This window comes from Notolepis coatsorum (assembly GCF_963971535.1).
Source record: "Notolepis coatsorum genome assembly, chromosome: 5".
In the NCBI taxonomy this organism is placed as follows: Eukaryota; Metazoa; Chordata; class Actinopteri; order Aulopiformes; family Paralepididae; genus Notolepis; species Notolepis coatsorum.
In genome coordinates, this window is record NC_140169.1 from 24,405,540 (window position 1) to 24,431,209 (window position 25,670).

General features: G+C 47.5%; 1 protein-coding gene across 1 annotated transcript in view; it reads left to right on the forward strand.

Moving 5' to 3' along the window:
• The window catches only part of LOC311228709 (E3 ubiquitin-protein ligase MARCHF4-like), a gene marked incomplete at both ends in the record, with an annotated part of 85,025 nt that overhangs the window by 56,184 nt on the left and 3,171 nt on the right, over nucleotides 1–25,670 (forward strand). Inside the window, 2 exons of the mRNA XM_084314646.1 lie at nucleotides 9,692–9,847; nucleotides 10,816–11,008. Of these exons, the coding sequence (XP_084170772.1) occupies nucleotides 9,692–9,847; nucleotides 10,816–11,008 (349 nt within the window). The remainder of the gene's footprint in view (nucleotides 1–9,691; nucleotides 9,848–10,815; nucleotides 11,009–25,670) is intronic.

Genomic DNA, 25,670 nt, shown 5'->3' on the forward strand with positions numbered 1-25,670 from the left:
CTTAGCACGGCCATGCAGACAGACAGTCAGCAACCCCCAGAGGACGATGACGAGGAGCACCCGAGGGTGACGTCACGTGCCCCAAGCAGTGGGAGGTATCCCTCACGGGAACACAAACCCCCAAAGTATCTGACAGACTATGCCCGGAGAGAAAGTGACGAGGATGACAGTACACTTACCAGCATTGATTACTGCTACAGAGTAGTAAGTGGAGTACCTCAGACCTGAGGCCATTGTATCCCCTGAATCAAGTAAATGGGAGAGAGCAATGGATGAGGAGATGAGGTCCCTAGAGGACAACCACACCTTTACTCTAACCAAGTTCCCAGAGGGCAGACAGACAGTGGGAGGGAAATGGGTGTACTCAATCAAGGAGGGTATTGAAGGCCACGACAAGTACAAAGCCAGGTTTGTAGCTAAAGGTTACAGTCAGAGGGAGGGGATAGACTACGGTGAGACCTTCTCCCCCACAGCCAATCTGACCAGTGTAAGGGTAGTGATGCAGAAAACGGCTGAGGACAGTTTGATTTTGCACCAGATGGATGTGAAGACAGCCTACCTACACGCACCCATAGATAGGGAGATATACATGGAACAACCTGAAGGTTACGAGAAGAAAGGAAAGCTAGAAAAATCCATTTACGGCCTGAAACAGTCTGGGCGAAATTGGAACGAGATGCTTCATACATGTCTCATTGAAGATCACTTCCTACAGAACCCAGTAGACCCCTGTGTTTATTCAAGGGAGTCAAAAGAGTCAGGAAAAGTGATAATTGTCATTTGGGTGGATGATTTGATCATCGCAGCAGACAACACTAGAAACCTAGAACAGGTGAAAGGTATGCTCTCCACCAGATTCAAAATGAAAGACCTTGGAAGGTTAAAGCATTTTCTAGGCATGGACTTCGAACAGCCTGCCAATTGTGTATAAAGTATCCCAGAAGAGATATGTGGAAAATATCCTGAAACGTTTTGACATTCAAGAATGTAGAACAAGGGAAACACCATGTGATCAAAAGCTAGACTACCAAGAGGATGCTCAGAAATTGACAGATGTAAAAATGTACAGAGAAGCTGTAGGTAGCCTCATTTATTTGACAACATGTACTCGCCCTGACCTATGTTTTGTAGTGAGTAAATTGTCACAGCATTTTGCTGACCCCACAGAGGAGCACTGGATTACAGCAAAACATGTTTTTCGTTATCTCAAAGGTACAGCAGATAAACAGCTTTGTTTCAGAAAGAGCAGCGAGGGCTTAGGGCTTAACGCCTACAGTGATGCAGACTGGGCAGCAGACACCACAGACAGAAGAAGTACCACAGGGTATTGTGTGAGTTTGAACACAAACAGCTCACTGGTTTCGTGGAAAACAAAGAAGCAGCCCACAGTGGCACTATCAACTTGTGAAGCCGAATACATGGCTCTAGCTATAACAATACAGGAATGTATTTATCTAGAACAACTGCTCGAAGGAATGGATACCTATGTATATCAGAAAACTGTTGTTTATGAAGACAACCAGGGAACCATTGCGATTACTAGAAACCCTGTGTGCCGACAGAGGTGTAAACATGTCGATATAAAATATCATTTCATCAGATCTGTCATCAGAGAAGAAAGAATGACACTGATTTATTGTCCAACAGACGACATGGTAGCAGACGCTATGACGAAGCCTGTTTCCAAACTGAAATTGAGAAGATTTGCAGAGGTCATGTTTGGTGTGTAAATATGTGACCAGGTATGGACTTCAGGGTCATGTTGAGGGATCTTCATTTTTTTTTTTTACATATTATGAAAGTACAGATTCATACCTTCAAAATAAGCCATCACTTGAACATTTTGGTGGGATACTTTGCAAGCTACTTCCTATGATTCATGGTGATTATCACAAAACGTATTCAGAGATAATAGCCTTCAAGAGACGAGCAGGCTATTCAGTGACAATAGTGAAACAACTACAACACTACCCAGAAGTCATTGTAATCCATGGCCCCCCTCTCTCTAGGGCAATTAACACCTGGCAGCTTTCCAGTCTGAGGCTCTTTGTTATTAAAATGAGTCTGGTGACTGGTAGTGGTAGTGAAAGGGACCCTGATAATAAACAAGAAACTTAATCAAGTTTCAAGATTTTATTAGCATTTAAAATAACACGAGATAAAAATAGACATGCTAAAGTCAATGTTCAATGTTCTGATGGCCTCTCCAGAAGCATTTAGATGTAAATACATGTAGTGTGGTAGTGAAAGACACAACAACTAGGTTAACCTTCTGTAGTCTGGTAGTGAAAGGTTAACCTTCTGTAGTGTGGTAGTGAAAGGGTTAACCTTCTGTAGTGTGGTAGTGAAAGGTTAACCTTCTGTAGTGTGGTAGTGAAAGGTTAACCTTCTGTAGTGTGGTAGTGAAAGGTTAACCTTCTGTAGTGTGGTAGTGAAAGGTTAACCTTCTGTAGTGTGGTAGTGAAAGGGTTAACCTTCTGTAGTGTGGTAGTGAAAGGGACCCTGATAATAAACAAGAGACAAAATCAAGTTTCAAGATTTTATTAGCATTTAAAATAACACGAGATAAAAATAGACATGCTAAAGTCAATGTTCAATGTTCTGATGGCCTCTCCAGAAGCATTTAGATGTAAATACATGTAGTGTGGTAGTGAAAGACACAACAACTAGGTTAACCTTCTGTAGTCTGGTAGTGAAAGGTTAACCTTCTGTAGTGTGGTAGTGAAAGGGTTAACCTTCTGTAGTGTGGTAGTGAAAGGTTAACCTTCTGTAGTGTGGTAGTGAAAGGTTAACCTTCTGTAGTGTGGTAGTGAAAGGGTTAACCTTCTGTAGTGTGGTAGTGAAAGGGACCCTGATAATAAACAAGAGACAAAATCAAGTTTCAAGATTTTATTAGCATTTAAAATAACACGAGATAAAAATAGACATGCTAAAGTCAATGTTCAATGTTCTGATGGCCTCTCCAGATGATCACCGTGGTCTTTTTGAACCGCCGCTGGATATTTTGGCTGGTGGTGCCGGGCATGTTACGTCCTGGGCTTCCTCATCACAGAACTCTCTGATCTTGTGGAACAGATAGTGTTGTCTTGCAGAGTCCAGTCCCGGTGGTGGCAGCACAGGAAGTCCATCTATAGGCGGCAGGACACGGACGTCACGGAGCAGCTGGAATCTGGTTTCAGCGCCATCAATAGACATCTTTGCCACAACCACACCAGGTTCCTTGGAATCAAAGCTGCAATAATAAAGTGAAACGTTAGTACAGGGCACATAACAATATCAATGCATTTGTATCATTTACCAATGACATTCTTTGCACTAAAGTGTGAATAATTAATTACAGTAAATACACAACACACAGTGACCACACCCACCTAAAGTGCTGGTACTGCTTGATCTGTGGCAGTGGCTTGAAGTAAGGCCCCAGATGTTCCTGCCAGTTGTAGGACTGCACGATTACAGTGCCATCTTCCTTTCCCACTAGCTGTGGTATGTTGATTCCAGCCACTGAGCTGTCCCTTACGACTGCTGCAATCTCATCAAGAGTGTTCACCTTGGTCTTTCTGAAACGCTGCTTGAGAAGCCCAAAGAAACTGTCCGGGGAAAACTTTGTGTGGCCTACAATCAGCAGGTGGAGATTGACACGATGGTGAAGACCATGTAGCGCTCGCCACGCTAAGTACCACAACATGTACTTGTTCTTGTTTTGGCCACTGCAGTTGTCACAGTGAAGGTCAACATCTGTCTCCCCAAGACCATGGTCTTTGAAGAAGTGGTGCATGTAGCTTATGACGGCGTTGCTACCTTTGCTGGACTCCATCCCCTCATCCACCAAATAGTTGACTTGCCGTGGAATCGCCTCACAGCAAACACCGAATATGCTGTACTTGCGTGGAGCCAAGAAGTACATGGGCCCTGGTTGAAGGGGGTCTGATGGGTAGTGCACCTGCAATAAATGAATAAGGATTTTAGAAAGAAAAAAAAGGGAGCAATGCAGTAGTTATAACAATTATAACATGATGTTGTGAAAGAGGGCTTGGTATGTAGTCACCTTTTGAGCGTAGTCGAAACTGTAATGCATTGTCAAGGGCTTGCTTGCCGGTGGCACATGACCACCCAGAGAAAGACCATCACCGATCTCCTTGGCGGCTTTAAGCATGCCCTTGTAGGCAGCCCGCTCGGAGGTTACATGCGCCAGATGTTGTTCCTGCTGCTTCAGCTTTGCAGACTTCTCAGCCTCTGGCAGATTGGCACTTTTGAAAATCTGAAGAAAAAAAAGTTAAGTAAATGATGATTAATATTAATAATAATAAACTGTATTTGTATAACACTTTTCATACAGAAGTTGCAGTTCAAAGTTCATAACACTGTGATGTTCACTAACCAGATAATTGTTCTTCTGACACACCCAGCAAAGATCAGACATTGGTTTGATTGCTCTGATATGACTCAGTAATTGCCTCCAGAGGGACTTAAATGTGGACAGGCCCACTGCTCGCTGGTCTGAAAGATTAATAAGAACACATGTTAGCACAATGTCATTCATTTTCAAGCTTTGTTTTTATTTGACAAAGACCTATTTGACCTATTTCTTTGACAAAGATTTGCTTACACCTACCAACTGGCATTGCCTTGGTATATAAACGCCACACAGATGCCTTCGTGACGCAAGATGGTAACAGCTGACCGGTAAAGTTCTTTTGGTGTGCCTGGCGTCCAGGGAGGTGAACAGCATGATCTTCTGCATAATTCAACACAAATTGAACTACTTTTTCGATATCTTCATATTTTATGCAATGCTTGTTGTTGTGTGGCGATCGCTTCTTTGTGCGAAGACACATGCCATTTTCTGACATGTGTTTGCTTATTGCAATCAAGCGATCCTTACCTATTCTTGGGAGAGAAGAGGGGGGGGGGGGAGACAGAGAGAGAGATAGTTAGATCATCATCATCACAAGTACCGGTACCTGTCTGTACCACACCCAGTCTACATGATTGTGGAGACAGAGACAGAGAAGTTAGATCATCATCATCATCAATCATCATCATCACAAGTACCGGTACCTGTCTGTACCACACCCAGTCTACATGATTGTGGAGACAGAGAGAGATAGTTAGATCATCATCATCAATCATCATCATCATCACAAGTACCGGTACCTGTCTGTACCACACCCAGTCTACATGATTGTGGAGACAGAGAGAGATAGTTATTGTAATTGTGGCACAAATCAAAAGACACAAATAGTGTCTTTGGTCTATACTATCTGCTATACTTTATACTATACTATGCTACTATACTCTACTATAATGTACTATAATTAGTTTTAATAAAATGGGGGACCCTGATAATAAACAAGACTAATCAAGTTTCAAGATTTTATTATCATTTAAAAAAAAATAGGCATGATGTACTATATTAGTTTTAAATAGACAATAATAATAACTTACCCGTGGATGAAGAGGAAAGCTTCACGGCAGATTTGTATCGCCCCGAAGAAATAGTTTGTGTAAGCACGTTGTCTTTTTTTGGAAAACGATTTATTTCCGATAGTCCATTCTGACTTTCGACCAAAAGCCTGGAGCTGCGCCATAATAATCAAGTCTTTATGATCCTCTTCGAGAGCCGCTATCTCAAAACGCCTTGTGTAAACTTCATCACGGTCCAATTTTGTGATACATGACCGCCGATTAAGAATGTCATTTTCTTTATCAACCTGGACGCATTTACAAGTAAATCGCAAAAGTCTTTCCATTTGGCGTTCGTGGTTCTCGTCAGATTCAACTTCCACAACGCACATTACGTGTTCTACCTTGTCTCCAAATCCGTTAGGTGTGTTGTCACCATCATCAGATTCTGGCTCTGCCTCGTCTTCAAATCCGTTAGTTTTGTCACCATCACCACCATCACCATCATTTTCTGGTTCTGCCTCGTCTTCAATAGTGTTGTCACCATCATCATCATCTGCCTCTAACTCGTCACAATTGTCTTCTTCTTCTGAACCAGAATCTGAGTTTCTTTTTGGATTTTTCTTCTGCGGAAAGAAATCCGTGATGAATGTTCCTAAAGCGCGTTCGTCTTCAACACAGTGTGCTCCGAAGTGAGCAAACCGGTTTAATGCCTCGGCAAGTGCCCTCGCTGTGGGTTGCTGACTGGGTTCCATGGTGACTGGCAAACATGCACTGCCCTGCTCTCTGTTTAATACTCACCGATCAATGGCATCAACTTAATGACGTCACCGCCTGACCAATAAGCATTTAGATGTAAATACATGTAGTGTGGTAGTGAAAGACACAACAACTAGGTTAACCTTCTGTAGTGTGGTAGTGAAAGGTTAACCTTCTGTAGTGTGGTAGTGACGGATAAAAAAACGGATAAATAGTTTTTTTCACCATATTTCTAATATTTATTTTTGCTAAATACCAATTATAAATATCTCGACGAATTACCTCTGAATATGAATCAAAAAAAATATTAAAGATTCGCTCACTAGTTCTACCAGAAACGGAGTTGAGGCGAAGCATTACTAAGCTTCTGTAGTGTGGCAGTGAAAGGGTTAACGCGCCCTCATCGCGCCGCAGCGCAGTTTACATCAGGGCCCCCACAATAATGAAAAAGCCGATGAAAAAGCCATTTTTTATCACTCCGTTTCCGTATTAAATTAATTTACTTTTAGCCATTAGGTTGGAAAAAATGCACCCTACCGAAATTCGTTCGCTCATAAAATTCGAACTGTGTTTTAATGGTTTTTAATTAAGTTAAAACACACGTTTTATAAAGGCCGTAAAGGCCTCTTTTTTTTTAATCTTTTTTTTAGACACTGCGTTACGTTGCTTATAAATCATCTGAACTTATAACATTAAGATAGTGTATTAATAGTGTGTTATTCTAAAGCTAATGACGTCTGTGTGTTAACACCTATTAAGTACAGTACTTGGCCCCTGTGGACAGGCCCCACAGCCCACGCGTGTAGTTTTTTCTCCTCACTTGGAAGAAAATTTGTGGAACTATTATAACAATAATTACCTCATTTACAAGTTGTATTTAAGTTTGCAACTAATAAGGGAACACATCAATGACAATTCAAATATGTAAAAAAAATCAAGATTTCGATTTTTAGGATTTTCTAAACAGCAAGACATTTTCTTCATTTCAGAGCACCTCCCCCTTTGCGGATCAAATCGGGTTTGGTCACGGCGAGTCACATATTGACTGTTATGTAGTATTGACTGCCATATCCTTTTTGATGCTCTGAACTGTATTATTTTCTTTGTAAAATTGTTTTTGAAGAAGTTGTACAGTGTACTAGACAACCATAAGTGGGAGTGTTAAAGTTAGAGGTTATGTATGATTGCAAGTAACTGAGTAACTGTCTAACTATGTATAACTGTTTCCACTAGAGGGCGCTATAGGCGGAGCTGTTAATGCTGCCGCCAGGTAGAGGGTATATAAGGAGATGCCGACTCCCCCTCTGTCTCTTCCACCGTCGCTCTCATAGGACTCATGTACTCATGGCCGCCTAGTTATAGTTGAAAGTGGGGGTGCAAGATTTTTTTTTTTATATAATTTTTTTTACCTTTTTTACTTTTTTTTTTTTTTTTTTGCAAGGGGTGGTTTGGAGGGGGTCCGGCACGAACCCCTCCACGGCAGATTTTTTTACATTTAATGAACACCTGTATGTGCAATTTCCTGCAATATAGAGCCTTCAATCTTGACCAAAATAAAGCTGCTCTTTTCACTATAAAACTCAGTTTATATTGCAGTATGATAGCTATAATAATAATAACTTCACTGCGAGGGCTCTTTTAGCTAACGCTAGCTAGGCACGTATGATAGCCAATTACTATTATAATAATAATAATAATAACTTTCCCATCCTCCCAAAGCCCCTCCGGCCCCGTTCTCATCTGCAGCACCAACAACAACAACAACAACTAATTGACGCTATCAATAGCCCCAGTGAGCGCGGCGGCTGAATGAATGAATGAATGAAAACTTTATTTAACAGATTGCAGAATGGGTACAATACAGTACGGCTCAATACACACAATTGTTAAGGGGATGCAGACCAGAGAAAGACGTTTGTCTTGTTTACATCAGGGTCCATACTTTCGTGACTGTGCTCAGCACCGAGTGAATCCACAGTCACTTGCTCCTCAATGGGAAACCAACCTAGATTTACCATGAAGGACTGGTTCTGGCCGAACCGTTCGTTATACAAGTATCACAAGACATTACAAAAGGTGCTCACAGTTGCACGAGGGGTTCGCACAGAGATACGGGATGGTTTGAAAGCTCGGCGTTGCTAATAAATATTTTTAATATTTTTTTATAAACTGCTCAAAGCGGCATTATTTCCGCCGTTGGGTGATCACAGCGCCTGCGCACCATCCCGTATCTCTGGATTCACTCGGTGTAGCGCCGAGGCTCACCATACGAGAAATATTCAGTTTCAATCTGTTTGCGCATTTAGTATACAGTCACAGTGTTCGACTTACGTGATGATTTGCTCCATTTTGATGTAAACGCCGAAGAATAATCCTCACAATGTTATCCAATATCCAGCCTGAATTTTTCAAGGGCTTTCGAAAAAGCCGCCTCCCCCAACATGTCGTATACGTCATGCCGACGAACCGTGGCCCGTGGGCACTGGATCAAACCATTAAAGTGGGTGGTCACACAATCTTTGGAAACTTAAAAACTTGCTATTAAGTGTCATTGCGTATTATTAATTTGATTGAAATTACGTAGTTATGGTTAGATAATATTTATATATTGGGGGGGGGATATATCAATGATCAAAAAGTGAGGGAGCAAAGAGACAAGTTTGCTCCACCAAGTTCAATACTGGTAGAGCACCCGCTTCGCCTGCTCTTATACGTAGGCGTCTATGCATGTACTGCTGTGTACCAATGTGAAATAAACCATGCCTCATGAACATATTATTGTCGCCTCATAGCTGACTCTGTTAACAATAATACCTATTATATACCTTTGATTTTGAAATAGTAACGTGTCCAGGCGGGCAATGCGAACGACTTTAGTAAAGTTCACATAGCGCTCAAAAACTCTACTTTTCAGGAATTAGCCCGGATCACTCTGAAAATATACAATATTCACCACGGGATAACACGCGAACATATAAAAATTTACTATTTTTTACATGTTGGACGAGAGATAGTGACTGTCAAATGAGCCATAGTATTGTCTCCATAGCTATAGTATAGAATACAGATATAGCTCTGCAAACATCGTGACGCACAGTGAAAATAGGCAATGGAAAGCTGGCGCATTGACTACAGGGATGAGGGTAATAGCCGGTGCTGAAAGTGTTAAGATTGAGGACATTTTTTATATGGCAAAATTTTTTTATACGAATATTATTTCTGTCTCGCAAATAAATAGCCTTACTTTTTGGGGGGGCGGGGGGGCAGGCAGTTATGTCTGTGCTTTATGACTATGAATAGGAATTGATATCATAAGAAGTCATGGGTCCTTAGCTGACATGTACATGTAGCATCTTACGACATCACAGGCCAGAGTCATCGCTCCTCTGGTTTCTGTCTTTTGGGAGAGAGTTGTTCCTTCGTCACAAACATCCACTGGACTGTATGACCTGGACCATAACAGTAACATAGGAATTCTTACATTGGCCTCCTTTGAACTGTTTGTGATGCTGTCTCCATCCCCCAGGGAGAGCTGCTCAGCCCCTGTCGCTGCTGCGGGTCGGTCCGTTGCACACACCAACCTTGCCTCATCAAGTGGATCAGTGAGAGAGGTTCCTGGGCATGTGAGCTCTGCTACTACAAGTACCAGGTCATCGCCATCAGCACAAAGAACCCACTACAGGTAAGGTTGTTAGCAGAAAGTGCAGCGCTAGTCTATTCGCGAAATGCTCAAATTTAGCATGAGCTATTATCAGACCCTGGAGGTGGGTGGGACCTGTGCAGACCCCCTCTTGGGGTCGGACATTTTAACACAGAAATCTGTCACAATCCTTTTTATAGACTTTAATGACGGAAATGTATTACAATCTTTTCTTAATTTTCATCGTTTTTATTTTAATGATTTAAATCTATTACACATTTTTTATATCAGGTTTTAATATAGATTATCTGCTCGTTTTATGCCTGTCTATAATTGTGCCAATTCTATGTCTATTTTGTGTCTACATCACTGCTGTGAGGCACCATATGTTTGTGAACAGTGAAGTCCTTGGCACAGTGAGAAATGGGGCTAGTTGACATTGAATGAGCCTCTCCACTGAACACTCTGAATGTCACAAGTGTCAGAAATAATAAAGTCGGAGTAACAGAGTTCATGATGGGGAGGGGGCCCTGGGCCCTTGCCAAATTGTGAGATTAATTTGCACCCTATTATATTTAAAGGATCAATAGGTGGCCACTGATTGTTGGCAACATTTTATATTTCTTATTATATCTCCACAGTAATCGATAGTAGTGGAAAGAAAACAAGATGTTTGACACTAAAATAAAAAAAATCTTGTCGTTCCGGTAAGGGGCAGGAGCTAAAACAACAACAATCAAGTGAAATGACTGCATCGAACATTGTACATATGTCTAAACTGAACACTGTGACCTCATTTTTTTTTACTCTAATTTTACTATGTTATTTTATTTCATACTTATCTTGTCTTGCACAGTCTCTGGAGCGCAACAGTAAGAAGCATTTTGTATAAAAGTATTCTGTACTTCTGTATGACAACTATTAAAGAAACTTGAAACTTGAAACTTGAAACTTGAAACTTGACCTTGCAGCACTCAGGTTTGTGTGCCCCCCCCCCCCCCCCCATGCAGTGGCAGGCCATATCCCTGACAGTGATAGAGAAGGTCCAGATAGCGGCAGCCATCTTGGGCTCTCTGTTCCTAATGGCCAGCATCTCCTGGCTGGTGTGGTCGTCCTTCAGTCCCTCGGCCCGCTGGCAGCGCCAGGACCTGCTCTTCCAGATCTGCTACGGCATGTACGGCTTCATGGACGTGGTGTGCATCGGTGAGACCAACTGTGTTAAATGGCAGATTATATTTGCTTTTATTAGTGGTTAAATTTGACATTATAATAATAACCGCAAATGCCACTTGGCAGATGTTTTTTCAAGCACCTTTTACGAATACTGTTATTTAATGCATTTTTTGTGTGGGTTTTCCCCCCGGTGGGAGTGCAAATGTAATGGGTGATTAAACTGGGTATAAAATATATAAATTAGTACTACTGTGTGTAATCCGTATGTATGTAGTGTGTATCAGATGTATGTACAGAGTTGTAATACCAATATGTACAGTGATACACGTATAAAGACAGTATGGTAGTAGTCATACTGGCCAGCAGCGTAACTAGTAAGAGCAGGTAAGGGATATGTAGAGATAGATATAGTATCTACAGATATGTAAAATATTTATGTGCAGGTCTGTACAGACAGGTAAGAATAATATATAAATATTAGGGATGCTCGATATTGGCTTTTTTACCTATACCGATATTGTCCAACTCTTAATTTCCGATACCGATATCAACCGATATCACATTTTAATGCCGATATCGGCCGATAATATCGGTAGGCCGATAATATCGGACATAATTTCTATAGAAATGTAAAAAAAAAAAAAAAAAAATTTAAAACCGATACCGATATTTTCATTATACTTGCATTATTGTACACGCTATCGTACAGAGCTATATGGGTTATATGCAGGTGTATAATTAGGTATATAGGAGGATTATATGCAGACCGATATGGATATGTATATATGCAATACATATACAGTATAATGTATTTTTGGATCAGTCTTGCAATTTACCTATCAATGAGGGCTGGAGATTATATAGTGTGTCAATATGACCTGTTGTTTGCCTTACCCGACACTGATCAATAAGTTCACAACATTGAATGACAATTAAATGCTTGGTAAAAACACAATTTATGAATGAAAATCCATGCTTAATGTTTTTTTTTAAAGCCCCCATCCGTAGTTTTGTTTTGACCATATCACTGTGGTGTACATTAACATACATTCTTGAATAGTTTGATCTGTAAAATACACAATTTGGAACTTTTGTAAAGCCTATTGTAAATCAGAATATAGATCTATATTTGCAAACATTACCAACATAAACAAACCTGTTAAAAAAATCTGACACTAACTATTGTTAGTTATATGCCGTATTTGCTATCGCGTTCCGCTCTGAGCCTTATGAGATATACTATCTCCTATGATACCTAATGTATCTCCCACGAACAAAAAATACATGCACCACACCTGTATGGGGCTCCGCCCCCATGGTGGCACCGCCCATATAGCAGTGACTCTGGTCACCACACATCCTTCCTCTATTTTCGTCCCAGCGTACTTGGATGCGTGCACCGTACGATAACTAGTAGGATGAAAAGATCAGAGTCATAATGTTGGAAGCTTACCGGAGGTTGCTGGCCCCTGGCATCTTCGACGCATGTTTTCGGCGACACGACGGGCCTGTGTTGATGTTCCTCGTTTGATGACAGCACATCGAGGTTCAGCTGTACAAGACTGGCTGTCGGGCCAGCTTGTACTCAGGTAGGCCCTGTGTCTTCAGGCATGGGTATTAGTGTTAGTAATGCTGGTTTGTTTTGTTAACACAACCATGTTGTGTGTTGGCGCCGGGGGCAGGATGGTTTGGTGAACGTTCTCTGCAGGGAACGGTTTCCAAGCTGTCTTGGGCGTGCTGCTAAAACATCTAATGCTATGCTACATGCTATCGCTAATGCCGCATGCTATTACTACTGCTAATTGCTATGCTGTTTTAATGTCTCCGCCGTGAGATGTTGTCACTCTCCCTCCTCTTGCCCGGTTCATCAATGAAGGTCAGTCGGTAGCTGTTGTGGGGTTTTTTGCTGAGTCCTATTTACCTTTTTCGGGTAAATGGGTTGACAACAGGGTAGGCCGTGGCTAGGTTGCCTAGCCAGGTATTTTTACCTTGTGTTCCGGCGGGGTTTGTTGAACGGTGTTCCCATCTGGGTTGGCGTCGGGTAGTGGGGCTATGGGTCCAGCCGACATGGTAAACATGTTGCGTGTCTGTGCACAGGCAATTGTTGTCTTGGGTCCCACATCGCCTGGCGCTAGGCTGCAGTAGTATAAGGGCAGGGCCGCCTGGGAGAAATGTGAGGCCCTGTGCGTTTTTAGACGCGAGGCCCCCCACCTCCTGGGGCGGCCCTGTGTAGGGGGCTATTGTTTCGTTTTGTCACGCTGCTATGAGAAGGTCTGTCTTGCTACAGTTTTCTCTCTTCTCAACCATTCATACTGACGGTCAATCGGTATACTGGGGGAGTAGTGCGGGGGGGGGGGCTTTGTTTACCTTTTTTTGGTAAATGGGCTAAACTAGGGCTGGTGTCCTGTTGTGAATATTTTGAATGAAGGCGGGACTGGTCCGTCTCCCCTTAACTTTGTGTATATGGGTTTGCTCATTCTACAGTATTTTGTGGTTTAGCTCTTTTATTCATTTAACCCTTTCATGGTGCACACCACAGTGGAGGGTGCTGTTTGCAAATCACCACTGTGGCTCCGTGTTAACATCAGTCCTTTGTTTTTGATATATTGAAACAATGCCCCGCCCGGCCGACACCATGGGTGGGTCGGCCTGGCGAGTGGCTGGTGGGCTGTTAAGGCTTGTACCGCCACGGTATGGAATTGGCAACGATTAGAACTGTGTTCGAATTGCTGTTTTTTTCTATTAGAAAAATGGTGTCTGGTGGAGGGGCCTTGAGGGCCAGCCGACGTCGACACATCGCGCAAGGTTGTTGACATTATTAGCTTTGACCCAGCCGCAAGCTATAACCGCTCAGGGTTCCCCTCTCCGCAGGGGATTTTGGTCTTCTGCTGGAGCGCGGGCGGTATTGTCCTAGGCCCTACACCGCCTCACACCGCGCAGCCAGAAGAAGAGAGAGCACGGCCTCGTCAGCGGCGATGACGGGGCCCTCGACAGGCGGCCATGTTTTTCCCCCGCCGGAGGTATCCTGGGCGTCGATTCGACAGGTGTCCACAAGGCCGACAGCCTTGGCGGCCGAGGGATCGGCCATGTAGGATGGGTTCGGCTTGAACAAACAAGCCGTCACCGTCCTGCCGCGAGCAGCCCGCTCTCCGATCGCTCCCTTCCCCAACACCAGCGGAAGAAGTGGGCTCTGATTGTTTCCTTTGGCTGCGGGCCGCGTGCCTTCGTTGATGCGCGGGCGGCCCCCCTTTTCGCTTCTCATGGGGACAGGGGCTGACACCCAGTTTATGGCTGAGCCTGGGTCTGTCCGTGAGAATGTTGTGCTGTCAAGCGGCTCCCACACCTTGATCTGTGTTGGTTGAGCCTGGTGTTACGTCTGTCAACTTAAGTGTTGTCAGCAGGGGGGCTCGAAACCTTTTGAGGCACACAGTGCGGGCTTCCCCGGCCTCGCCTTCGCCAGGCCTGGTATCATGTTGGTGCCTCCCACTCCTGGAATATTGGCAAGTGGTCGCAGCTCACATGATTTGGGGTGGTAGTAATATCACTGCAGGGCTACGGTGTGTAGGAACCCATGGGGGCCTTACACCTTGCATGTCCGGCTGCAGAACAACTCCTTCAGCATGTTCTGGAGGGGTGTTCAGTGGGGGGGCTTTTTTCATCGGAAGCCCCCCGTATCAGACCGGCCTATTCTGTCGGGGTTCCCCCTTGGGTGCGATTGCCTCGTGGGTGGTGTCAGGGTCAGGTGTTCCGACACGGAACGCGCTCCTCGCACGGTTCCAGGTTTGGCTACGCACAGCGGGGGGACCGGGCCAACTATCTACGGTTCCTAGCGGACCTGCGCCACGTGACGGCGGGTGCGTTGGGAGTGTCGTCACATATGACTACGGCAGTATCATATGTCGAGGTGGATGGAGAGAACGCTGAGGCGGGGACTTGTGTTTACACAACCCCACCCGTTTTCAGGTTTGGTACAGACCCTATTGTCAGGGTCTCCAGCTGTGGCAGCTCTGGTCAACGAGATCCAATCTCTGTGGACGAAGCAAGCCATCGTCGTGGCGTTCTCCTCCCGGTGTTCTCTGCCCGAGAAGTCGGGAGGGAGGGGTGTAAGACCCAGGCTGGACCTGTCCCATGGGAAGGTTCAGCATTTTTTGGATCGTCTCCTACCTGTTGAACACTGTCAGGTGGGGGTCTGGTTCTCCTCCATAGACCTGTAGGATGCGTTTGCGCATCCCCGATCTTCCATCCTAGGGCTTACCTACGCTTCCTTTGCAGGGTTAGCGTATGAGTACCAGAGGCTGCCGTTCGGTTTTCTCTGGCTCCCCGCATCTTCACCAAGTGCGTGGAGGCCGCACTGGGGCCTCTGCGTCATCCGGGGTTACGGAGTGTTCTGCCCTGATGACGTTCTGGTCCTTCGCGGTCAAGGTGGATCGTCAGGTCTCGTACCAGGCAGGTCTCTACCAGCCTGGGGTTGCTGTGGACTGGATGTAGAGTATTCCTCTTCCCAGTCAACGGTTGGAGGGCTATGGGCATCCATCTCAGAGCGTGTTGTCAACACGCTCGGGAGGTTCCGTCCTAGGACGGTTACGGCGCTGTCTCACGTCGCGTTTTCACCGACGCCTCCCTCGCTGGTGATGCGTCGGGCCAACGCAGTAGGGGGCAGCTGGCAAACCATGCTGCCCGGTCTGCGCTACGTTCAATGTGTTGGTGTTGAAAGCGGTCCTTCTGGCCCACAAATGGTGTTGATCAGGACGGACGATACGACGTCAGTGTCGTGTATCGACAGACAGGGAGGAGTACGCTCCCCCTGTCTGCACCAGGCGGCAGGCGGCTGGCTATGGGCGTCCTCCATCTGCGCGGCCTGAGGGCTCCCCACATCCCCGGCAGGGAGAATGTGGGTGCAGGTGTACTGTCGCGGGGCGGCCCTCATCCTGACGGGTGAGGATTGCGTCTGGACATGGCCAGGCAGGTCTGGGACCGATGCCGTGCCGCCAGGGATTCTTCCCCATACATCTGTTAGGTCGGTTGTTGGGACGGGTACGTTGAGGGGCGCAGGTTCTTGATCCTGATGGTGTTACCATCTGGAATGCGCATGCTCCCTCCACTGTCACGCTTACGCGGGCAGATGACGTATGTTCCAGGTGTGGTGTAAGGCGGGGGGCCGGGACTCAGTCTCCTGCCCCCTGGATGCTGTCCTTAGTTACCTCCAGTCTCTCCTTGATAGACTGTCGGCTTCGACGGTGAGGGTATGTGCAGCAGCTATATCCTCCTATCATGAGGGGTTTGAGGGGATGTCTTGTTCAGCCACCCTCTTGTGAAGCGTTTCCTGCTTGGCGCTCCGCTTACGCGGGCAGGTGACGTATGTTCCAAGTGTGGTGTAAGGCGGGGGGCCGGGACTCAGTCTCCTGCCCCCTGGATGCTGTCCTTAGTTACCTCCAGTCTCTCCTTGATAGACTGTCGGCTTCGACGGTGAGGGTATATGCAGCAGCTATATCCTCCTATCATGAGGGGTTTGAGGGGATGTCTTGTTCAGCCACCCTCTTGTGAAGCGTTTCCTGCTTGGCGCTCGACGCGTTAAGCCGGTGCAACGCTCCTTGGCTCCGACTTGGGATCTTCAATTGGTCCTCGGTCGGTTGTCCTTGGCCCCGTTTGAGCCGCTCGAGCAGGCGCCGTTGGGACAGCTGTCCTTTAAGACCGCGTTCCTTCTGGCTGTCACTTCCGCTAAACGCGTAGGTGAGCTCTGTGCTCTCTCGGTACGTCCAGAGTGCCTGTCTTTTCGGACCGATTGCGGTGTCACTCTGCGACCTAATCCTGCTTTCGTGCCTAAGAATATCCGGAGTTCCTTCCGCTCCCGGGATATTGTGGTTCAGGCGTTTCGTCCTCCTCCTCACACTAGTGAGTTAGATGCGGGCTTTCACCTGTCATGTCCAGTCCGTGCTTGGGGATTTACCTCAGCCGTACTCAGGATTTCAGGGTTACTGTTACAAAGGATCAGATTAAACCGAATATATATATTTATTGATTGATATATATTGCATAGTATTTGTATATCGTTTGATATCCCTTGTATATTCCTTGTACATATACACGGAATATCCCTTTAGCCTAGTACAGACCATAATATTTCATTCTCCTATTGGACAGCGGTCCACAGGCGCCAGGGCCATGCCTCCAGAGTCAGGTTCAAGGCCACCGTCAAGACATGTCTGTACATGCCCGGCCTTGCCCAGGGATACGAGACAGAAATGAGGTTGGCACTAGATTGTTCGCCGTGCATATAAATATGGCGCAGGTGAATACAGAAGTAGAGTTACCCAATAAGTTGAAGCCTCACCCATGATACTCCGTGCGGTGAAGTATGGCCTGTTTGGCCCCAAATAGAGCATTGAGACCGCGTGCAAATTAATAACTGAATTGTCAGAGTTTGGCGCTATACCGTCGAGTGCGACATATTTCTATTAAGTCAGTAATAGTCTATTTGTGTATAGTATATCGTGCGGCTAAAGTTCTACAGTGACCAGCATCACCAACGCTTCCTCGTATCAGCTAGAGTGCTTATCCAGGCTGGGCTGCTTTCATGGCGCTTTCACCCGAGGAGACCTAGACGAGAACCGTGTGGACATGTACACTGGATTAATCTACCCGACGACTACATAGCCCTTTGCGGCTGGATTATATTTGTTTTGGTCCTGTGATTTATGGAGCGGAGAATCGCCGACGCCTACACGTGTGGACCATTTACCCTGTGAGGAGCCACGTTGAGTCTGCGCCTCAGAGAGCCTGAGGCCGGCTAGCTTTCTTCACTGTGGAGCTACAGTCTACGGAGAACAGCTGTATTCGTCTGTGGATCAAGAGACTATTGCACCGTCTCCTGTACTTGGAGTCTCCTTAGTCATCGTTGACCAGACTCTCTACTACCGACAGATCCTCTACCCCTGCTGGCTTACAACCGGGGGGACCCTTCCAGTATCTCCCGCTATATATTACTAGTGTACCATAGATATAATTCCCTAAGATTCAGGTTGTATAATTACCTCCTGCGTAACCAGAGAATGGACATTCATTATTGATTTGCCTATGCACATTCCTTTGCCTTATAAGCGCATCCAAAGTAAAATAGAGAAGTATATTATGTACCTTTTGCTGCAATAAATACTTAATTACCACTTTGTGTGGAACCGATTCATTGTGGGAAGTGTTCATCATATTTATATATCATGTACTGTATGGCCAGTAATTAAAGTACATAAAGCGGTAGTGGTTTAATGATACCATACTTATCAATACAGTCAGGGAATTGTACCCCTCAGTTACAATTGGTCCTTCGAGCCGGAGGGTAACTAGTGTAATATTAATATAGTGGTATTAATATTGACATGGCCTATGATGAACACTCCACATAACGGTTCTCCTAAAGTAGATCGCCCGCAGCGTAGACGGCAGACACCTCAGTACTTAGAGGATTACGTTGCCAATATACTACCTAGCTTTCTACAGACGGTAAACGCGGAAAAAGTAGATAGTAAAATTATGTCCGACCCTATCGACCAGGCTACCCCGCCAATAGAGGCCCTAGTGGGTTCTAACGTAACTGACCAAGCTCACGGTAGGGACCAGGAGGGACCCGACATGACTTTACCCCCCGCCAAGACCGAAGAAGTAGTCCCCGGAGAGCTCCAGGATAAAGACAGCTCTCCAGGGATGGAACTCTACCCGCTACAAGAAGAGGAGAGCACCCCGGAGATGGATCTCCAGGACTCGCCACAGGAGAACAGATCTCCAACGAGTACTGCCAGGAGCGGATCACCTCAACCAGCGTCTTCCCCCAGCGAGGCGGACAAGATGCTGGCACAGGCATTCCTCGCCAGCCTAGCAGCCTCAACAGAGCGCGATCGACTCCAAGCACAGACGCTTAGTGAGCGCGAACATTCTTCCATGGAAAGAGAACGCCTTCAGGCGCAGCAACGGAGCGACGAAGATCGTATACGTCTAGAGATTAGACGCCTTCAGACGGAAGAGAATATGGTAAGGGACCGGGCCGAAGCCCAGCGCGCCGCTGCCGGTGCCCAAAGAGAAGCAGAGCGCGACCTCGCTCTCACCAAGCGCGAAGCCGAGCGCGACCGATTACAAGCGCAGATAATGGAGCAGCTGATCACCAGGGCAACACCCCCTCCCTCCGCACGGGGTTCCAGGGCCTCGTCAAGACAAGGGTCAAGGGCACCCTCCCCTACCCGATCAAGCGACCCTGAGCCCGACCACCAGAGAGAGCCTATACCCCCCTCCGAACCCCTTCCCCGACCGGTCCAAGTGAGACCCAGCTACAAGGAAGAAACGGTCTACACCGCGGAGAGGCTAAATAGACGACTACAGGATCTAGAGGACCTGCCAGAGGAAGAAGAAGAGGGAGAGGAGGAGAGTCAAGCCCGACAGCAGCACAGTACTCCACAGGACCAGGAGGTCCAGTACAGCCCAGGCTCTACCCCCGCGGCTCTGCGCTACAGACCCCCGACTCAATTCACGGGTAAGCTTGACGCACGACCAGCCCCGAGGAACAGCACCTGGATACGCGGGCCATGGTACCCAGCAGGTACCAGCCCACCAAGAGGCGTAAGAGGAGACTCGCCTAGGAGGCCTCTCTTCCAACGCTCACCGATGTGCCAGCCATCCATGGCATCATACATTGGCACACCGACGTTTCCGGACTTCACCCACGAGAACAGAGCACAGTACACGGAGCTACGAATGTGCTTAGAGACAATGATGTCCAATGTAGCTGATGAACCGTACAAGTATGCTATCCTACTGAAGCACCTCAAGGTGCCCCGAGCGCACAATATAGCGCTGGCCTATGCCACCTCTACTACCCCATACACAGCGGCTCTAGCAGCACTCGACCAAAGATATGGACGCATATGGGACTACGTAATACAAGAGATAAGGCATATTGACCGCCTACCCCCAGCCACAGACAATCGCTCACTAGATGACCTGTCTATCAAGGTACAATCCCTGGTAGGGATGCTGGGGGCGCAAAGAGAAAAGGGTATGCACGAACTGTACGTGAACTCTAATGTCGAGAGGATTTTAGAGAAGCTTCCGCCCGCCCGACAAGAGCGCTTCAGGCGGCAAAGAGACCACCGTGATCCTAACGGTCCCGAGCCATCCCTCCTAGACCTAGCCGACTTCCTGGCGAGAGAAGTCAACAGCCTACGGTTGGATACGTTCATGCGGAGCACCCCAAGCTCCAGAGAGGGACCTAGGAGAGCAAACGATGGCCGAAGATTGGTGACCGTCATGCACCAATCAGAATCAGTACCGAGCAGCAAGAACCACAGTACCCCCTCGATGAAAGAGAAGTGGAAGATGGTGTGCCCGTACTGCGAAAAGGAACACTGGTTGTCACAGTGTGACACATTCAAGAAGATGACCGCCGACGAGGTGAGTCAATGGATAAAGTCCAACCGACGCTGTTACCGATGTGCGCGCAGTCACATGGCAGCCGATTGCCGCTTAAAGAAGAGGTGTAGTCGGTGTGACGGAGCCCACCTAGATGTCCTACACGACAGTAACAGAAGAAAGCCTGCACCCTCAAGCAGCACAAAGGCAAGTGTTATGTACATTGACCCCGCCAGCAGCGGGGGCGCCCGGGTGCTCTTAAAGGTGGTCCGCGTAACACTGAGTTACCAAGACAAGGTCATGGACACTTACGCCGTCCTTGACGACGGGTCAGAGAAGACCCTTCTCCTCGCGTCCGCTGCGGCCCAGCTGGGGCTGCGGGGGAGCGAAAACCAGATGACGATTCGGACAATAAGAAGAGATCTAAAGACGATAAAGGGCGAGAATGTCTCCTTCACTATCGCAGCAAGCGGGCAGCCAGAGAGACGGTATAGGATTACTAATGCTTTCACCAGCCAAGAAATAGGCCTGTCGCAGTACACCTACCCCATCGCCAAGCTGATGGATAAATATGTGCACCTGCGTCAACTACCTATACCGCTCATAGACCGCTCATAGACCGCTGCTGATAGGCTCCGACCATGCAGACCTCATCGTCCCGATTGACCGGGTCCACACAGGGCCCAGAGGCTGTCCTGCAGCAGTCGAGACCCGCCTAGGATGGACATTACAAGGCCCCCTCGCTAAGTCTCTTAACCGAACAGCAGCCACTAACTGCCTCCACTCCAGAGTGACAGAAGAAGACACCACCCTCCTACAGCATGTCGAGAGGCTATGGACACTAGAGACAATGCCCTTTAAGAACGAAAAGAAAGACATTCGTTCCAAGGAAGACATTTACGCTATAGCCCTCCTCGAGCAGGGGACAAAGAGAGTCAAAGTCAACGGAGTGATGAGATACGCAACTCCACTCCTGAGGCGAGAGGGTATGCCTACCTTCCACGCCCCAAAAGAAGCGACGGAGCGGTATCTATTGAACACAGAGCGGCGCCTAGCCAGAGACCCCGCTCAAGAGACGGTGTACCGCGCTGAGATTAACAAGCTAATCACAGCGGGACACATAAAGAAAATTGACATTAAAGAGGCCGATCAGACGGCCGCACCACAAAGTCCACCACAACGGCAAGGATCGTATTGTGTTCAACTGCAGCTACCAGATCGGATCACAAAATCTGAATAAAGAGCTCTTGCCCGGCCCAACACTCAGCCCCTCTCTACTAGGCGTGTTACTACGTTTCCGCCAAGACAAGGTGGCCATCAGCGGCGACATCAAAGGGATGTTCCTGCAGGTGAGACTAGTGGAGGAGGACAAGCCCCTGCTGCGGTTCCTATGGAGAGAGAGGATCGGGGATGAGCAACCAGCCATCTATCAATGGGAAGTCCTCCCTTTCGGAACCACATGCAGCCCATGCTGTGCTACGTTTGCACTGCAAAAGCACGTCGCAGAGGACCCAGCAGCTGATGAAGAGGTCCGACAAAGTGTAGGAAATAGTTTCTACGTGGACAACTGTCTGCAAAGCGTCTCGACGCCAGAAGAAGCCGAGGCCCTTCTACTCAAGCTCCGCGCCTCCCTGATCAAAGGCGGCTTTGATCTCAGGCAGTGGGCCAGCAGCGACCCGCAAGTATTGCGCAGCCTCTCCCCCGAGGACAAGGCAGCAAGCAGCGAGACCTGGATGGCGACCATCCCAGGAGAAGCCCAAGAAATGACATTAGGACTAGTCTGGCGCTTCAAAACAGACTCGCTCCATTATAAACACACACCCCTGACCAAGGAGCAGGGAAGGTCGACTGCACTACCGACCACCAGACGGAGTGTATACAGAACACTCGCCAGACAATATGACCCGTTGGGATGTATTCTACCTTACACCACCAGGGCAAAGATGATTGTAAGAGCGTTATGGGACAAGGACCAGGGCTGGGACGACCCCATACCCGAACACCTTGCATCCACATGGAGAGAGTGGGAGACGGAACTCAGCTCACTCCCAGGTGTCAACATACGCCGCAGCTACTTCCCACCCACAGTGAGGCCAGAGACGTGCCAGATGGACCTGCACGTCTTCAGCGACGCCTCCGAAGTAGCCTACGGTTCGGTGGCCTACTTGCGTGCCCGAGAGGAGGGAGGAGAAATACATACTGCTTTCATCCTGGCTCGCTCAAGAATAGCCCCACGAAAGCAACAATCTATCCCGCGTCTAGAGCTCTGCGCAGCCCTAGCAGGAGCGCAACTCGCCACGTTAATCCAACGTGAACTCACCATTCCGGTGCAAAGAACAATCTTGTGGTCAGACTCCACGACAGTACTCACATGGATCCGGTCTGATTCGTGCAGATACAAGGTCTTCGTGGGAGTCAGAGTCACAGAGATTCAAGATTTAACAGAAGTAGCAAGCTGGAGGTATGTGGACACAAAACACAACCCAGCTGACGTCATCACCCGGGGAATGTCCCTGGATGACCTCACCCGTCACAACCTATACAGTGACGGGCCAGAGTTCCTCAAGCTCCCGGAAGAAGAGTGGCCTACACCCACCCCACGGGAAGCGAGTAAAGAGGAGGCCGAAAACAAGAAATCTATGTTCTGTGGATTTAACACACTCGTCTCCACAGACCCCGACATAGACGATTGCCTCACCCTAGAGAGTGCGCAGCTAAAGACATTCCTGTGGCACCACCCAGAGGTTCAGCTCACTACTGACATTACAGCAGCTGACTACGAAGAAGCAGAACTTCTTCTACTACAACGAGCCCAGAGAGACTCGTTCCCCGATGAGCTAGACTGTCTACAGGGAGCAAAGCCCGTCCCATCAGACAGCAGACTGCTCCACCTAGCCCCCGAGAGCGACGCCCATGGTCTCATCAGAGTGGGTGGTCGTCTGCGGAGAGCTCCAGACTTACCGGATGACGTCAAGTACCCGATAGTCTTAAACAGCCGACACAAGGTCACAGAGCTGATCATAAAGAAATACGACGAGGATGTGCATCACGCCGGGGCAGAGAGAGTCTTCGCGGAGATCAGACGTCGTTATTGGATACTGCAAGGGAGAGAAGCAGTGCGGCGCTTCCAGCGAACCTGTCTAGACTGTCGTAAGTGGCGAGCGCAGCCCAGTATACCCCGGATGGCTGACCTACCTCCCTGTCGCCTCCGACTCGGCGACAAGCCTTTTCACTCCACCGGTATGGACTGTTTCGGCCCGCTGTATATAAAGAAAGGAAGAGGAACCGAGAAGCGGTGGGGTATTGTATTCAAATGCATGACCACCCGAGCGATGCATATAGAACTCCTTCCAACCATGAGCACAGACTCATTCCTTATGGCCTTCCGAAGATTCACATCGCGGAAAGGCAAACCGTCTATATTATTGTCTGATCACGGGACAAACTTCAAAGGCGGAGAAAGAGAGCTGAGAGAGAGCTTCCAAGCTATGGGCCCAGAACTTAAGACCCACCTCGCTCCATCCCAGATTGACTTCCAGTTTAATCCCCCGAACGCACCTCACTTCGGTGGAACTTGGGAACGAGAAGTACGTTCAATAAAGACAGCCCTGTACGCCGTGCTTGGGGCCCAGACCGTGGCGGAAGAAGTCCTAATGACAGTCCTCACGGAGATCGAGGGAGTATTGAACTCAAAGCCCCTCGGTTACGTCTCAAGTGATGTAGCAGATGTCGACCCAGTCACCCCCAACACACTCTTGATGGTGCGGCTGGACCCCGCGCTACCACAGACAATGTACAGGCCTGAAGAAGCGAACGGCCGAAGAATGTGGAGGTACAGTCAAGTATTGGCTGACAAGTTTTGGAACAGCTTCCTACTCCACTATCTACCGTCTCTACAGACCCGCCAGAAATGGGTAAAAGAGAGAGACAATTTGACAGAAGGAACAGTCGTCATGATTATCGACCAGTCACTACCCCGAGCTATGTGGCCGGCTGGCCGCGTAAGCAAAGTGATCACCGGTGCCGACGGAAAGGTCCGAGCAGCCGAAGTGCTCGTCCAAGGACGGATCTACACCCGACCCGTGGCGAGGCTAATAGAACTGCCAAGGCTCCCCGATACTATCGATGACGACCATGACCCCATGACTTTGTGAACTGCCCGACCCCTCACAACAGACATTGAGTAGTGGACAGTGCGGTTAATCTGTCTCTGCTTAGCTAATTAGGTGGGACTAATTAGGAGGCGGCTGTTACAAAGGATCAGATTAAACCGAATATATATATTTATTGATTGATATATATTGCATAGTATTTGTATATCGTTTGATATCCCTTGTATATTCCTTGTACATATACACGGAATATCCCTTTAGCCTAGTACAGACCATAATATTTCATTCTTCTATTGGACAGCGGTCCACAGGCGCCAGGGCCATGCCTCCAGAGTCAGGTTCAAGGCCACCGTCAAGACATGTCTGTACATGCCCGGCCTTGCCCAGGGATACGAGACAGAAATGAGGTTGGCACTAGATTGTTCGCCGTGCATATAAATATGGCGCAGGTGAATACAGAAGTAGAGTTACCCAATAAGTTGAAGCCTCACCCACGATACTCCGTGCGGTGAAGTATGGCCTGTTTGGCCCCAAATAGAGCATTGAGACCGTGTGCGAATTAATAACTGAATTGTCAGAGTTTGGCGCTATACCGTCGAGTGCGACATATTTCTATTAAGTCAGTAATAGTCTATTTGTGTATAGTATATCGTGCGGCTAAAGTTCTACAGTGACCAGCATCACCAACGCTTCCTCGTATCAGCTAGAGTGCTTATCCAGGCTGGGCTGCTTTCATGGCGCTTTCACCCGAGGAGACCTAGACGAGAACCGTGTGGACATGTACACTGGATTAATCTACCCGACGACTACATAGCCCTTTGCGGCTGGATTATATTTGTTTTGGTCCTGTGATTTATGGAGCGGAGAATCGCCGACGCCTACACGTGTGGACCATTTACCCTGTGAGGAGCCACGTCGAGTCTGCGCCTCAGAGAGCCTGAGGCCGGCTAGCTTTCTTCACTGTGGAGCTACAGTCTACGGAGAACAGCTGTATTCGTCTGTGGATCAAGAGACTATTGCACCGTCTCCTGTACTTGGAGTCTCCTTAGTCATCGTTGACCAGACTCTCTACTACCGACAGATCCTCTACCCCTGCTGGCTTACAACCGGGGGGACCCTTCCAGTATCTCCCGCTATATATTACTAGTGTACCATAGATATAATTCCCTAAGATTCAGGTTGTATAA